General features: G+C 44.4%; 1 protein-coding gene across 2 annotated transcripts in view; it reads right to left on the bottom strand.

Annotated features, from left to right (window-relative positions):
- COL4A6 (collagen type IV alpha 6 chain) overlaps nucleotides 1-14,820 on the bottom strand; it is an 856,046-nt gene that overhangs the window by 20,781 nt on the left and 820,445 nt on the right. For both annotated transcript variants that reach the window (XM_069612628.1, XM_069612629.1), the window contains 2 exons: nucleotides 12,973-13,128; nucleotides 5,036-5,152 (listed from right to left, as the gene is read on the bottom strand). In XM_069612628.1, the coding sequence (XP_069468729.1) occupies nucleotides 5,036-5,152; nucleotides 12,973-13,128 (273 nt within the window). The remainder of the gene's footprint in view (nucleotides 1-5,035; nucleotides 5,153-12,972; nucleotides 13,129-14,820) is intronic.

Genomic DNA, 14,820 nt, shown 5'->3' with positions numbered 1-14,820 from the left:
TCTATCTAAGATTCCCATGTTGAGCGCTATTATCATATCCATCAGTTCCTTATTAAATTGGGTACCATGCCACCTAATAGGACACCGTTCAGTTCTGATCAGATCACACATCACCACTCTCTTCAAACAGTTTGTTCATCCTTTCACAGCAGACGTCTTGCCATCTGGCCATATATGCGAGTTATCCCATTTCATCATGGACGTGTAATCTCTCATCTGGCCACACCATGCTTTCTCTAATCTGAGTTTGTGCATGTAGATAGGGTCACCACGGGCACCTTTTGTAGTCAGACCACATGCACGGCCCATCGTTGATGAAATCCTATACGCCATATGACTAGATCAAGTGCATTTTCTTGCAAGACCAGGCACATCCTCTATCCATAAGCAGGCCACGTTTGCCGTTTCTAATGAAATCTTGCACAATAACATGCATCAGATATTGAGTGTTCTGTTTCTATCATCTTGCACATTGTTCCTGGGATAACTGTTCAAGATTTGCGAACAACTAAATGAAGGGATGGAACAGACACATGAAGGGATGCACCAGTCAAAATACCCCCACCTGTAGATACAAAAGGGAAAAGTCCAACAACGGCTGCATTGACAAGGATTTGTTAAGCTGGGATTCTAGAATCTAGCCTAGTGGATAGATATTAGGAGGCCACACTAGTTATAGTGACCAAGGGAACTCTGAGAGTTAGTCAAAACCCAATCAAGGTAGCAATGCAGAGCAGTCAAGGCTATTCTGAGGAGAGTATGAGGGGGGTGAGGGTCCACAATGAGGCCACACAGTGAAGCACACAATTCAATTTAGACAGGAGTGTACAGAAATACTATATTTGTTTTAGGCCCAAACACACACACTAAACAATTAAACAAGCAGGTTATGATAACGCACAACACTCCACAATAAGTATATGTACAGCCACCATAGTTTCATAGAATGCATTCAATGACTTAAAACTATAAAAGACGTAAGTGATGCAGTAAGATGGAACCAAGTCACAAGAACTATGCCCTAGCTTCAGAAGTCTACTCCGTATGAAGAGTGGGGAATTCTGCCCAAAAGTCACAATGCATCAATGCAGAATGTATCTGTTGCAGGTAAAGTACTTGTGTTGGTGAGTGTTCAAGAGGAAAGATGCAACAAAGAGTTACTGGTAAGTAAACATGAGTCCTTATCTTTCAGGCTGCACTGCTCAGGTGCGACAACCAAATGGCAGTGGAATGGAAGTATACAAAGAGACTTATGTTATCCTATAAAGGACAGGGGGAGCCAAATGCTTTGCATTTACTTACCCCCCTGACTCTGATTTCCCCAGAGGACTAGATGGGTCGACTGGCGGTTGCTTGGGGTTGGTTTTCCCGCTGTTGGTTCCACTGAGCGGTACCCAGGACCTACGGGTGTAAGGATTCTTCCGGTCGTGGAGCCCGTGGCGATGGAGAAATGCAGAAAGCACCGATTCAGATGTCTTCAGGACACTTTACAGGATGGGGAAAGGAGATTTCCAGAGATGGCCACCGCACACAGAAGACAGCAGGCGTCCTTTCAGCCGCTGTTGAAGATGACCTTCCAGAGCAGGATCCCTTGAAGCTGAGAGGCTGAAATAAGGCAGGTAGGTAACTTACACCACAAGCTGGGGAACATCGAAGTTATGACTGCAAATATGGAATGGCGATGATTCTAGCGAGGTCGCCCACTGGAGAGCTGTTCAGTCAAGAGGGTGGTCCAGGGACACTTCCGAAGGCAGGACAGGACTGGTTAGTCCTATCAGTCAGGGGTTGAAGCACCAAGCAGGGCCTTTACAGATCATGTAGTCCAACAGGGCTTCAACGGCCAGATGCAGGAAGGAATGCCAGGCCTCTTCAGGAGCCTTCTTCGGATCTTCAGTCAGCTGTTCTTCAACACACGATTCTTGGCTGCCGGAATCCTCTTCTTATCCAAAATCCAGTCTGGAAGCAAGTCCAAGCCCATCCTTGGTAATGTTCTGCACTATTCAAACAGCCAGTAGTTGTCAGGGGCAACTATTGGTTTTATTCTTGCCCCACACCCAGGCTTTCTCGCTCCAGGAATGTGGAATGGGACCAGACAGTCCCTCCCACTTCCTGAGCCATGCACACACAAAGGCATCACTAGCAGCAGCTTTCCAGGGCAAGTGCATGACCCTATATGTAATTTCCTGACCTGGCAAGGCAGGAAGAAGGCCAAACAACAAGATAGCCAAAAAACAAGCGGTAATCTTGTGACATGGCCATTTTAGGGCACTAACCATGTTTAATAGCCATACGCGGTAAACACGAATGTGGACACTAGAAAAAACACAAAAATGGTAAAAAATATAATTGCTGCCACCGGCTTGTGTTTAGGCACATATTAAAGCAACCAAAAATCCCAAGTGTAAAAGACTAGGGTGATACAAATGTATCCCCATTGCACTGCATTGTGAGATGCTTTGTTCACTGTTAAAAAGTTACAGAAAGTTAAAGGGAAACATAGTTTCCCAGTTCTGATAGTCTGAAGGACTATAACAAATTAGTAAAAGGCAAGGGAAGTGAAGCTGAAGGATTTACTTCCCCTCTAAAAGTCAGAACAGGCCAAAAAAACAAAGTAAAATGATTGCGGGTTCATCAAAACTATGGAGGGAAAGTTGCCAAAAGAGAAATCTCTCCTACTTTCGAGTGTGCACTTTCGTGTTTACCATGCATGGCTACAAAACGTGGCTAGTGCCCTGTTAATGGCAACACCACAAGATCTTCACTTTTGCCATTTTGATGTTTGGCCTTCTTCCTGCCTTGCCAGGCTAGGAAATCCCATATAAGGTCCGCACTTGCCTGGGAAAGCTTCAGCTTTCACGGGCTAGTGATGCCTTTGTGTGTGTGTGTGTGTGTGTGTGTATGTGTGTGTGAGACCCAGGAAGTGGGTGGGACAGTTTGTTCCCACGCCACATCTGTGGTGCCAGAAAGTCTAGGTGTGGAGCATGAGTGAAACCAATAGTTGTCCCTGATTGGACCACTGCTGGCTGTTTGAATGGTGCAGATCCTTATCATTGGTGGGCTTGGACTTGCTTCCAGTCTGGATTTTGGAAAAGGAGAGGCCATTTCTACAGCCATTTCTTCAGATCACATTTTAAGCTAAGAGTCCCCTGTAGATGAACAGCTGAATGAAGATCGGACTACAACCTTAGGCCTGGCATCCCTTCTTGCTTCTGGCCCAGTGAATCCCTTTTGGACTACCTGATCTGCAAAGTCCCTGTATGGTGCTTCAACCCCTGGACTGGTGGGACCAACCAGTCTCAGCATCTTCCCAAGGATCCAGCCATCATGAATAAGTGTGTCCCTGGACCACCCGGTGGACTGTCCAGTTCTCCAGTGGGATACCTAGCTAGAACCATCGCTGTTCCGTGTTTGCACCTGGAACTTAGGTGATTGCCAGCGTGTGGTATAAGTTGTCTTCCTGCCAAATGTTAGCTTCTCAGCCTCAAGGGATCCTGTCCTGGAAGGACTTCTACAACCGAGAGTGGAAGGATGCCTGCCCTCATCTGTGTGTGCTGGCTGTTGCTGAAACTCGCCTTCCCCCATCCTGTGAAGTGTCCCGATGAGGGCTGCATCATTGAATCTTGCGTTTGTTTCTTTGTTTCTCCAACACCAAGGGTTGCACTCTGCTCCTGGACCTGACTGGAATAATCCATGGTCCCGCAGCTTCTAGGCACCTCTCACCGGAAACAATGGTTGAAATCCAACCTCCAGCGACCCCCAGTCGACCCATCAAGCCACCTGTAAAAAATCAGAGTGAGGATGGTAAGTAAACGCAAAACATTGGTATCCTCCTTTCCTCCATAGGATAACATTGATAATAGGTCTCTTTGTATCCTTCCATTCCACTGCTTTTTGGTCGTCGAACCTGGGTAGTATGATCTGAAATATAAGAACACATTTTACTTACCTAGTAACTAAGTTTAATCTTTTCTTTTGAACAATCACCAACGCAAGCAACATACCTGCTACAGATACCTTCTGGGGGGAAGCATTGTGCCTTTGTACCTTTGCCCACAAGGCCCCATTTCTTTTAGGGATTGGACTGCTGAAGTTAGGGAATATCACTTGTGACTTGATTACATCTTTACTGCATCACTTTACTTACCTCCTTTGTTGATTTAAGTCACTGAACGCATTTTAAGAACCTATGGTGAATGTACACATGTTTTTATTTAGTATTGTGAGATAAGTATCACCTGCTTGTTGCATTTTTTGTGTGTGTGTTTAAGGTCTAGAAGAAATATTTGTTTCACACATTCCTATCTAAATTGAATTATTGTGTGCTTCACTGTGTGGACTCATTGTGGACCCTTGACTCCACTCACGCTCTCCTGAGAATACCAATGACTGCTCTTCACGTTTACCTTGATTGGGTTTTGGCTAACCTCTCAGAGTTCTCCTGTTCACTTTAACGATGGTGGCCTCCTAAAGTCTGTCCACCAGGCCAGATTCTAGAAATCCAGCTTAAGAATTGCTAGGCGTGGTTCCTACTTCACCTTCTGCATCTTTAGAAAGTACTTTTATTTTACTGCCTTACAAGAAACGTGCTCTGCTTGGTGGACAATGCTTGTGAAACGTTGCAGCATATCATATTCAACTTTATTTTTAAGTCACAAGGCTGCGAAGACAGAACATTCTTTGTATAGTCCAAACCAATCAGAGGAAGTGCACAAATGTGTTTTCTTATTAACAAACAGAATTATGAGCCAGTGCACTCATTTCTCAATTAATCATGATTTGAGTTTCTGATCTCAGATTATGCGTGAATGTACTAAAGAACCAGATAAAACACAAATGGGCATTATCAGAAAATTCATTTTGGCAAAATGTATTAAATTCTGGCTCAATTGTGACACCCGACCAAACAGTAGCTTTAGCATGACAATTCATTCCGTTGTTCGAGAATTGATTAATGTTTTATGTTAGGCGATCTTAAGTGTGTTAATGTGATTTATACATAATTGAAAGCATGATGCCCAAAATATGAAAGAATTACCTTCAAATCCGACTGGCCCCGGAATGCCAGAAAAACCAGAATCTCCAACTGGTCCGGGGGAGCCTGGTAAACCATTAATTCCTGCCTGCCCAGGTCTGCCAGTAGTGCCCTTTAGGCCTGAAAGAAAAGGAAATACCCATAAACAAAAGCTGCCACATGCCTGCCTCTCCATAGCTACCATGATGGAATGTCAAACAACTACAGTATTGATCATGCATTTTTTGTACTGTAACCACTATGCTTCAAATGCCTTTTAACCATTTCACTAGGGTTGCGCGGCGGCAGCACTTGTATTAATCTAGTGGCGACATGTAAAAAACTGCCATGGTTAGGTATCACTGGTTTAATGAGAACAACACCAGCACTTCCTATAATTGCAGATGTGGAAACAAATGGATTCCTATATGGAGTCCCGGGTCCCAAATGAAAACATCATAGCTCCATACTTTGGGGTGCAAGGATAGCTCAGGGGCAACGCGGTTGTCTTGGAAGCAAGAAAACACAGGTTCAAATCCTGATCCCGCGCTTAGAAATCACTCGTTGGTATTAAGCGCGTTATAAATGAACAATTATAATTATACCTCAATGACATCACTAATTATAAACTTAAATTCAGCCTGAAAAGGAAGCTTTTTAACTAAGATACCACTCCAGGTGTTGTGCATCCATCGATAATTTTACCATCCCAGGGCATAATTAAACCCGCCTTAGGCTGTGTCTTACTGCACATGCTGCACCCCCGTGCCCTGCCGCCCATTATGCAAACCCATCAGCCTCTGCATTATTTTTCAAACGTATGTATGGTGTTTTGTTACTTTCTTTGGAGAGGAAGGGTGCATTCAGCCATAGATATTGTTCAAAGCCTACAATCCACTTTGGTCGTAATATAGCCTTTAACTGGCATTTTTCCTTCAGAACTCATCCTTGGCTAAAACGTTCCCCCCCTCTTTCTCCTCCCTCAAACTCTACCCTTATTCTTTCTGTGGCTATTGAGCTTACAATTATTCATCTATCTTCTTCCAACTTAAGGTCAAGGAAGAAAGTAATCTCCCATCTGCATTTGATTTGCTTTTCCTGGAGTAAATTGTGTGACGCCATGGCCCTATGGTTTCTGCCCATTTTATCATTAATTTTAACTATGCTTGTTGTAAAGACTGGAGGGGGGTATCTGCACTCTAGCCCTCTATATGGCAGAGTAGAAGCACAGAGTAACCCAGCCAAGATTCTCCATATGTTAACGTTGGACAAGCAATTAAGGCTTAAGCTCTCAGGAGGTGATGCAGGCTGGTTCTTCAGTACAGTGCAGTCCACAAGCTCCCCAAAAAGGAATGTCCACACACTGTTTGTGATAACACAGTTCTTTTTATAAATACGGTTCAAGTTATATACACACACAATAACACACTTTGTGCTCAGGTAATACTATAATGATAAATGTATACAGTCTCTATGTGGTACCACAACTACTCTTGAGTCCATTTAAATGCACCAACTGCTGACAGTTTCAAATGGCATACAAATCAATATCAAAAGCTATCAACAATAGACCTGGGAGGAAAACAAGTTAATTAAACAATTGGCAGAATACTGGGCCCCTACCACTAGGTACAGTTCTTTGTGAGGATCCCCCCCCACCTGGGTAACCTGTAAATAACGTATATTGATGAGCCTAGCCCATATATTGTTTAGCACAGTCTTATTTCCTTCTATAAAGGTTCTACTACCCTAAAGTGCCTGGTTTAGCAGAGTTCGACGATGGGTCATCGACAGATCCTTCTTGAGTGTACTCCCTTCAAGGCAGGAGCCACGGATCATCGAGATTCCTCGAAGAAAGGGGTAACAATGTTGTTGAGGCAGCAGCTTCGGCAAAGCAGATCAATGAAGAACGTAGGCCCAGCAAGAGCGTCGGGTCGTTGGCCGTTGGCGTCGGAGATTGGGACTCGACGACGGCTGGCTTTAGGATCTTCGTCAGCGTCTTTGAGGACTTCTGGTGGTGGGAAACCCACCGGCAGATTCTCCTTGGTTCGTGGGCAACCATGACCTTCTCCGGCGGAACAAAGCGGTGAACGGTGAGGAGCAAGGGAGTCCTCGATCCAAATGTCTTAGGCAATGGAGCGTTGCGGCTCTGGTCGACGAGGTTACAATGGCCCTCCGAACCTCGGTCGACGACGATTGACTTCAATGTATGGGCGCTTCACTTCAGATTCTTCAGCGATCCCGGTCTCCGGTCGGCAGCCTTTTGAGGACTAACTTCCAGGGAGCCTTAGTGAAGGTTAGCTGGTGCACGATACTCCCCCATAGCTCGGGAAGAGGTCTCCTAGCCAGGTCCTCTCTTGGATCAGTTCTTGGCGATACGACAGCTTTCGGATTGCATCGAAGGAAAGCAGCAGCAAAGCCTTCTTCCAGCTGGGCTTCAAGGTTAGCATCAAGTTTTGACTTCAGCTACTGAACAATTCCAGTAAGTGATCCCAGATATAGTGTTCTGTCTCTCATTCACACTGCTGGGCCAAGCTCAGCAGCCAATCATTCAGCGGGGTATTCATGCAGGCAGGCAGCCAATCAGGTTCACAGTGCATTCAGGCCATTCTTCTCCATCCAGACACTCACAACCAGGAATGCGGATTGGGACAAACACCCAGCCTTTCAGCACACCAAACTGCATTCATACCAGTTTCAGGCAGGGCTGTCTCAGTCATTGGGCCTCATTATAAGTTTGCCGGTCCAGTAACATTGGTACCCGTAAGCTTGCCGGTACCATTGTTAGCGGACCAGCAAACTACAAAGTCTGCGAGCATTTCAATCAGAACGGCACTCGCCGCAGACCTTGATGGATGAACCGGCACCATTCTTGAATGGTGCCGGTGCATTGGTCCTCCCCATTCCCATTGAGTCCAATGGGACTCAAATAGGAATGGGGAGTAATAATTACCGTCACCCGGCAATGGGGATTTACCAGGTCTGCCGAGGCTGTAATGCCCCGGTAAGTCCCCATTGCCGGATGCAGGTAATTTCATGACTCCAGCAGCAGTCGTGCCGGTACTTACCAGCACGGCTACCGCCAGGGTCATAATGACCCCCATTGTGTCACACACCAGGAACCAAACACCCATAACATGAAATGTATATTGGAAACACACTCCATTCACCAGGTCCCACCGCAAGGGCGTACCCACAACATACAGTCATTGGGAAGGCTCCAACCAGTCTGGCCTGGGCTTCCCCACAATACCATATATGGAACTTCCAATCAACAGCTAGGCAGGCGAAGGGACAGAGTCAGGGCTTCCCATGACTTTGGGAAAACAAGGTAACAGGTAATAGAAAGCAAGAGGCCACAAGGGCCATCTTGTCTCCTATCAGGAAACAACTGATTCCAATGGCAGGGCGGCGGTACCCCAAAATGGAGGATACTCGGAGCACCCGTCAAATTCAGCATGGAGCTTCCACAAGCCCATACCCAGCTCTGTGGGCCACACGCATTTGCCCAAAACATTCACTAGGGGTACAGGGTTGTACCTCCACCCATTGTTGCCATACGGGTATCCCAAGGGTCTGTTCACCACAACCAAAAAGAATAAGAGCTGCACTGCCAGGACCCACATGGACTCCTGTGCAGAAAATAACACAGAACACACATGTTAAAAGGAGACCAGGACAAGGACATGGAAGCCATGTCCCTCCAATCCATTTCCAGCATCACAGCAGTACAATTGCATAACATTAAAAGTTGCAGTAGCAGCAGTAGAACTGTGGTTGTCAACATTCTTGTCAGAACTATAGCAGTTGAAAGAAGTAGAAGCAGATGTCAACTGTGGGGCAAGGGCGCCTGCTCGCACAGTTCCAATACTAGAACACACTAGTTGCTGAAGAACAGAACACACATGAAAACAGAGTACAGGACAAGGACAGGGAGGCCCTGTCCCTCCAATGCATTTCCAGCATCACACTTGTACACATCCTCTTTAGTCGACCTTTCTTTTTCGGCACCCATGGGATCCCATGGTTGCAGTGTTGTTTGCTGTTTTATATATCATCCGTTTTGGCAGTCATCTCCTCATCACTCTTTACATCCGAAATAGAAATATAATGCTGTATTTCTAGATTTCTGTCCCCCATGTTTTGTGTTTTTTAAATGTGGCAACATTCTTTACATTCTGAAACCGGACTGTAAAGATTTTTTATGGAACCTATGATGTCAAATCTCGCAGCTCTGTTTGCCTGAAGAATGTGTCCCCTTTATTGTCTAAAGTTGTATCTTAAAGGAATAGAGCGCTCAAAATCGTTTTGGTCTTAAAACATGGGCAATAATAAAAAATATACAATAAACATCTTTTTATTTAAATTTCCTATGTACAATTTTACAAAAATCATGTTTAAACCCCTTTAAAATCAAACACTAGGAGGTGTCCATTTTGTGAAATGGACGAGCCTCCTGTGCTTGAGTTAATCTCTGCCCTTATGGCACTAGCGAAGCAGAAGCCACCTGCTGGTAGCTTTTATTACAGTGGCGGCTTTTGCTTCATTAGTGAGACGCGGAGAGCAAAGAATGCAGGCAGGAAGGCTGCTGACTGGTAAGGGCTTATTTTTATTTACTTTTTATTTTCCTTTTGTTTTGAGTCTCCTGGGCTCCTCCGAGCCGGGGGAGCCCGGGAGACTCAAAACGAAAGCCGCTGCAGTCATAAATACAATGCGATTGTATTTATAATTGCAGTGGTTTTCTTCTAAGTTTCCCGGGATCCTCAGAGCTGGGGGAGCCCGGGAGACTCAAAACGAAAGCCGCTGCAGTCATAAATACAATGTTGTATATTTATGATTACACTGGCTTTGGCTTTGAGTCTCACGGGCCCCGCTTGTCCCCCCTTGAGCCTGGGAGACTCTAAGCAAAAGCCACTGCAATTATAAATATAACGTTGTAGTATTTATGATTTTCAAGGTTTTCTAACTAAGGCAATGAAATACAACAACATTGTATTCATAAAAGCACTTCTCTGCTCTCTGCGTCTCACTAATGAAGCAAAAGCCGCTGCTGTAATAAAAGCTACCAGCAGGTGGCTTCTGCTTCATTAGTGCCGCGAGTGAAGAGATTAACTCAAGCACAGGAAGCTCGTCCATTTCACAAAATGGACGCCTCCTAGTGCTTGATTTTAAAGGGGTTTAAACATGATTTGTGTAAAAGTTTACAAAGGAACTTTCAATAAAAAGATGCCCATGTTTTAAGACCAAAACTATTTTGAGCGCACTATTCCTTTAAGCATACATTGCTGCCTTTTGAATGCTACCAAGCAATTTCTTCAGCCTTTTTTGGGGATCTTCATGGCTCCAACTCCAAAGGACCACCACTTGTGCACTCTGCCACACTATTCCTGATGGCATTGCGTTGTTCCTATCTTGTCATGGACAACTTTATTTTCCAATTTTCGGATGTATTGTGTGCTTGTCTAGCTAGCTCCTTTACAGGCTGGGTACAGTGCTTGTTTGATCTTGGGCTAATCACATAATGTCTTCACTGCCACTACCTATTTTCTGACATAGAAGTTCCTGCTTCCTTAATACTTCCTACCCAGTCTATTATCACTTCTGTTCGGGGCATAGCACACTGAAAGGAATTCTCTGCAAAATGCAATGAATGGCCCCTAAGATTCCCACCACCCAAGATATACATATTTATTGGCCCAAGCGGGGTGCCCCGGAATAGGTGGGATCCACACTCTGATGCATAGTCATTCTTTCCAATAGACTCCTTCGTGCCTGCTTCTTGGTGTATAGATTGGAAATATTTATGGAGGTGTCCTCCTTATTTTCCTGCTTTGACTGTTTCATTGTTACACGTGGAAGCGTGTGGCAGAAATGTGCTCACACTTATTACCTACGTTGGAAATCCTTCTTGTCCTATTTGTGAAGATATCTGTTACAGCACGTGCTAAGGTCTCTTCTCCACTGTCCCATAGGAATTAATATTTGGCTCTTTATTCTGCTCTTCTTCCCTCTCCCCTTACTCATCTCATGTTAGTATGTTCTGGCCAGCAACCCCTCAACCGTTAGGATTGTCCAAGGCTTGTGCAAAGCTTTCCTATCTGTGTTCTATCCATTCAGCTTTGTGGGATTTTCTATCTGTGTGCACCATCACCAATCCCCTAATCTAGGGACGCCCACATGCCTCCAACCATGCTAGGAGAGCATCCCGCTCTTCCTCTGGATCCATTGCTCACACACAGGGCTGGGAGGATAGCTCAGGGCCAACACGCTCACCTTGGAAGCAAGACGACACAGAGCAACACAGGTTCGATCCCCGGGTCCGTGCTTAGAAACCTTTAGTTATTAAGCACATTATAAATAACCAATTATAAATATAATTATTGTTGCCAGATGTGTAGTCTCTGCTCGCCACAAACTCCACCCTTTTCTTTAGGCAAGCCCACATGCCCTCAGGGCTGGAAGTGTAGCCACATTGACTCTGGATACACAGCTCACATTATCGCCAACTCTTCCAGCTATCTGATGAGTCTGCTCAATTTCCAACTAGCCTAGGTAGTACGATTTTGCTCAGTTCCTTCTCAGTAAAAACACTATAAAGTCGCCCTCTGCTGCGCTTCACTTCACTGCTCAGGAGTGATACTATTTAATGGACCACTGGGGGCTAAGCCCTCCCTCTCATACAATAAGAGTTTCTAGAAATATTTGTCTGCAAGGAAGCACCAGCTCTCACAATTGGGAGCTCCAGTGAGAGCAGAGGTTCATCATGCATCAGATAAGGCATGTGCGGTACATCGCACTCCGCCCATCACTGCTCTTATTAGGCTTTGGAGGGCCTGTTCTGGGTAAATCAGCACTCCTGGAGCAGTCTCTGAACCACTCTATACCACGATGCAGCCTGGGAGCCGGGAGGGAGATTGATGGTCTCTTCTCATACAATTGAGATTGATAGCTTTCATTTTGGCCAATTTTTGCCACTCTTTATTCTTTCAATGTCACCTATCAATCGGCATCTTGTCAAGGAGGAGAAGTGTTTGGAGTCTTTGGGTTGAGAGCAGAGGGCTTATGGGGCAGCAACCCTCTAAGTAGCAACCACTGTGCCTGCACCCCACATCCCACTGGTGGTAAGCCAAAACTATTTTGAAGGCACATGGCATCTACAAATGCTGGTACCTAAAGTTACCTATTTTATCATTGGCTAAAGAACACAATGCACATTCGCCCCGCTTAGCGAGCAGGACCAAATCAATGATGGCCATCGCAACCACTGAGCACATTATTTTGATTATTAAATAGCCGGATGTATCAACGAGTTATCAAAAGATCCTGGTTGTAAAGATCCATCAACAGTCATAGGTTTGACGAGTTTGCACATTACTTTTCGCCCGAGACTGTGGTTCCTGAGAAGGTGCTATTTTTCCCACAGCCTGAACAGGATGTCGGTGCACGATAAATACACTGTTCATGTCTCATGTGCACAGTTATTTCCGTAACTCAGTGAAATATTGCTCCTTTCTATAACAAATGAGAATAACTTGCATCCAATCCCAAAGTAGAACCCCCATAGAATGGAGGCGCTGTAGTACGTATGCGGCCAAATGCTTATACACTTGCCTACCTTTAGAAAAGGAGTCTGCAACCTGTGGCTGTACAGATGTTTTGGACTATGATTCCCATGATCCCTCACCGTGGACTATCCTAGCTAGGGATGATGGAGTTGTAGTCCAAAACATCTGGAGAGCCAAAGGTTGCAGACTCCCACAAAAACTCACAAATATCATGAAGCAACCTATATTTCTAGTAAACAACTTATTTGATACATTTTCAATATTGGTTACACCTCTAGGGCGCTTCTTTTAAATTGGAGTCTCATGAAGGAAATATGACACATTCCTTAAATATAAATAGTTACATGGTTTAAGGAGAGACTAAAATCCAATAATACAGAAGAATGGTGCTTTTACCTTGTGGTCCATTGGGTCCTTGGAATCCGGGCAACCCTTTCCCACCAGACAATCCATCGATCCCAGTAAGCCCAGGCAAACCTAGTGGAACAGGATATTCTTGTGGTATTGGAGCTTTACCTGGGGCACCTGGGGGCCCTGGGAGTCCACGTTCACCTGCACATAACAAAACATGTTTTTACATTCTACACAATCCATCATTCACCATATATTACAATATAAGTCAAGGCACTTTAAGCTTTAGTGCTCAGAAAATGTGTTATAACCCTCTCAAATTAGCCTCAACCTCCTCCCAGGGCTCATGCAAGTATTTATGGTGACCCAGGATGGGTGTACTATTGGTACCTCCATGGACAATATGGCACCCTGAGCGACTCCTAATAGTAGCGTCATAAACTGCTGCCTAGAATTGTCTTACTGTAGAACTGACCCTGCCCCCTCTAATAGACATCTGTCATTGTTACTCACAGGTTTACGACAGCTTACTATTAATTAATACATTTGTTCCCTAGCTTTCACCAGTCACCTTCTTCAATACGCCTGCATGTCTCCTCGACACATATGTTAAGAACCCCCTTACCAGTGTTTTATCTAAGACAATTTCAATTGCTCCTCTACATAATGCTGGATTCCTTTTGTTGCTTTTGTTGTAAAAGCTTCAATCTGTTCCTCTTGCCATTGCTAGTGTGATGGTCAGTGAAACGTCTTTTTTGTGTTAATAAAGATAGGAAAGGAACTTTGTAATCTGATGACCTCAGAGTCCACCTGGTGTATGGGTTTTTTTAATAGGTAAAGGCCTATCTCAGGACAACTACTCCAAGGATTTGCTTGTCTGTTTAGTGAGGTTTGCTGTTTGTTAAGGTATATCCAGAACTGCCAAACCAATGGTATGCTTATATAATATCTACACTAATCAGGCATATCAGATAGGTCAAGGGGGCGTGTATGAGCATCCTATGAAATAGCTCCAAAGCATATTGCTTGATCTGGACAGCAAGATCACGGCATGTTATAAACACAGACGTTTACGACTAGGAGAGTCAGATGGACTTCACTGCCTAGTTGTGGGGTGGTCTTGCTTGAACATCGAACGCAGGCCTGACTAAAACCATCCTAAAAGTATGTGCTGGGTTTAATGTAGTGCACACCTAGCTGTGAACCAATCAACTGTTGCACAACAAGGAGACACAGTAATAGGGTAAAATAATAGAATAACAATTAGTTTAGTTTATTATTACCATTTCAACAAATTATCATACGTACACATACAACAATAAAACAAAGATATTGCAAATATAAATACATTAACAATAAAAAATCTGAAATATTAATAATGGAGAAGAAGACCTCTCAGAAATCTAAATATCTGGTTTGGGTTCTAAAAAATCTCGGCTTACATCCAGTTCCCACTATTAAATATCTTGGATCTATGATTAGTGCTAGTGCAATCGAAACACCTTAGAAGGAACATTTGGATAGGAAGGTAATTCAGCTAATTGCGCAGGCAAAGCTAATAGGACGCAAATATGATAAGTTTTCACTCCTACCAATTGTCCACATTTATAATCAAAAGGTTGTCCCGAGCCTAATGTATGGAGCTGAGTCCTGTCTGAGTCTTCCTTGGAATGCATGGGATCGACACTGGAGGCGATATGGACGTTTTGGCGATATGTTCTGCACCTATGGAATGCAGTTCCTATAGCCATCATTCGCCATGAACTTGGGCTACTATCTCTATATGCTAGAGTAAAGTGGACGACCTTGCAAATCTTTAGTAAGATCAAATTGTGTTGCCCCATGCAATTTGGGTTGTTGTTGACAGGACCTGGAAGTCAACCTGATTGGACT

Source organism: Ambystoma mexicanum, chromosome 5p, assembly GCF_040938575.1.
Source record: "Ambystoma mexicanum isolate Mex_15411 chromosome 5p, UKY_AmexF1_1, whole genome shotgun sequence".
In the NCBI taxonomy this organism is placed as follows: domain Eukaryota; kingdom Metazoa; phylum Chordata; class Amphibia; order Caudata; family Ambystomatidae; genus Ambystoma; species Ambystoma mexicanum.
This window is presented reverse-complemented; position numbering and strand designations above follow the sequence as displayed.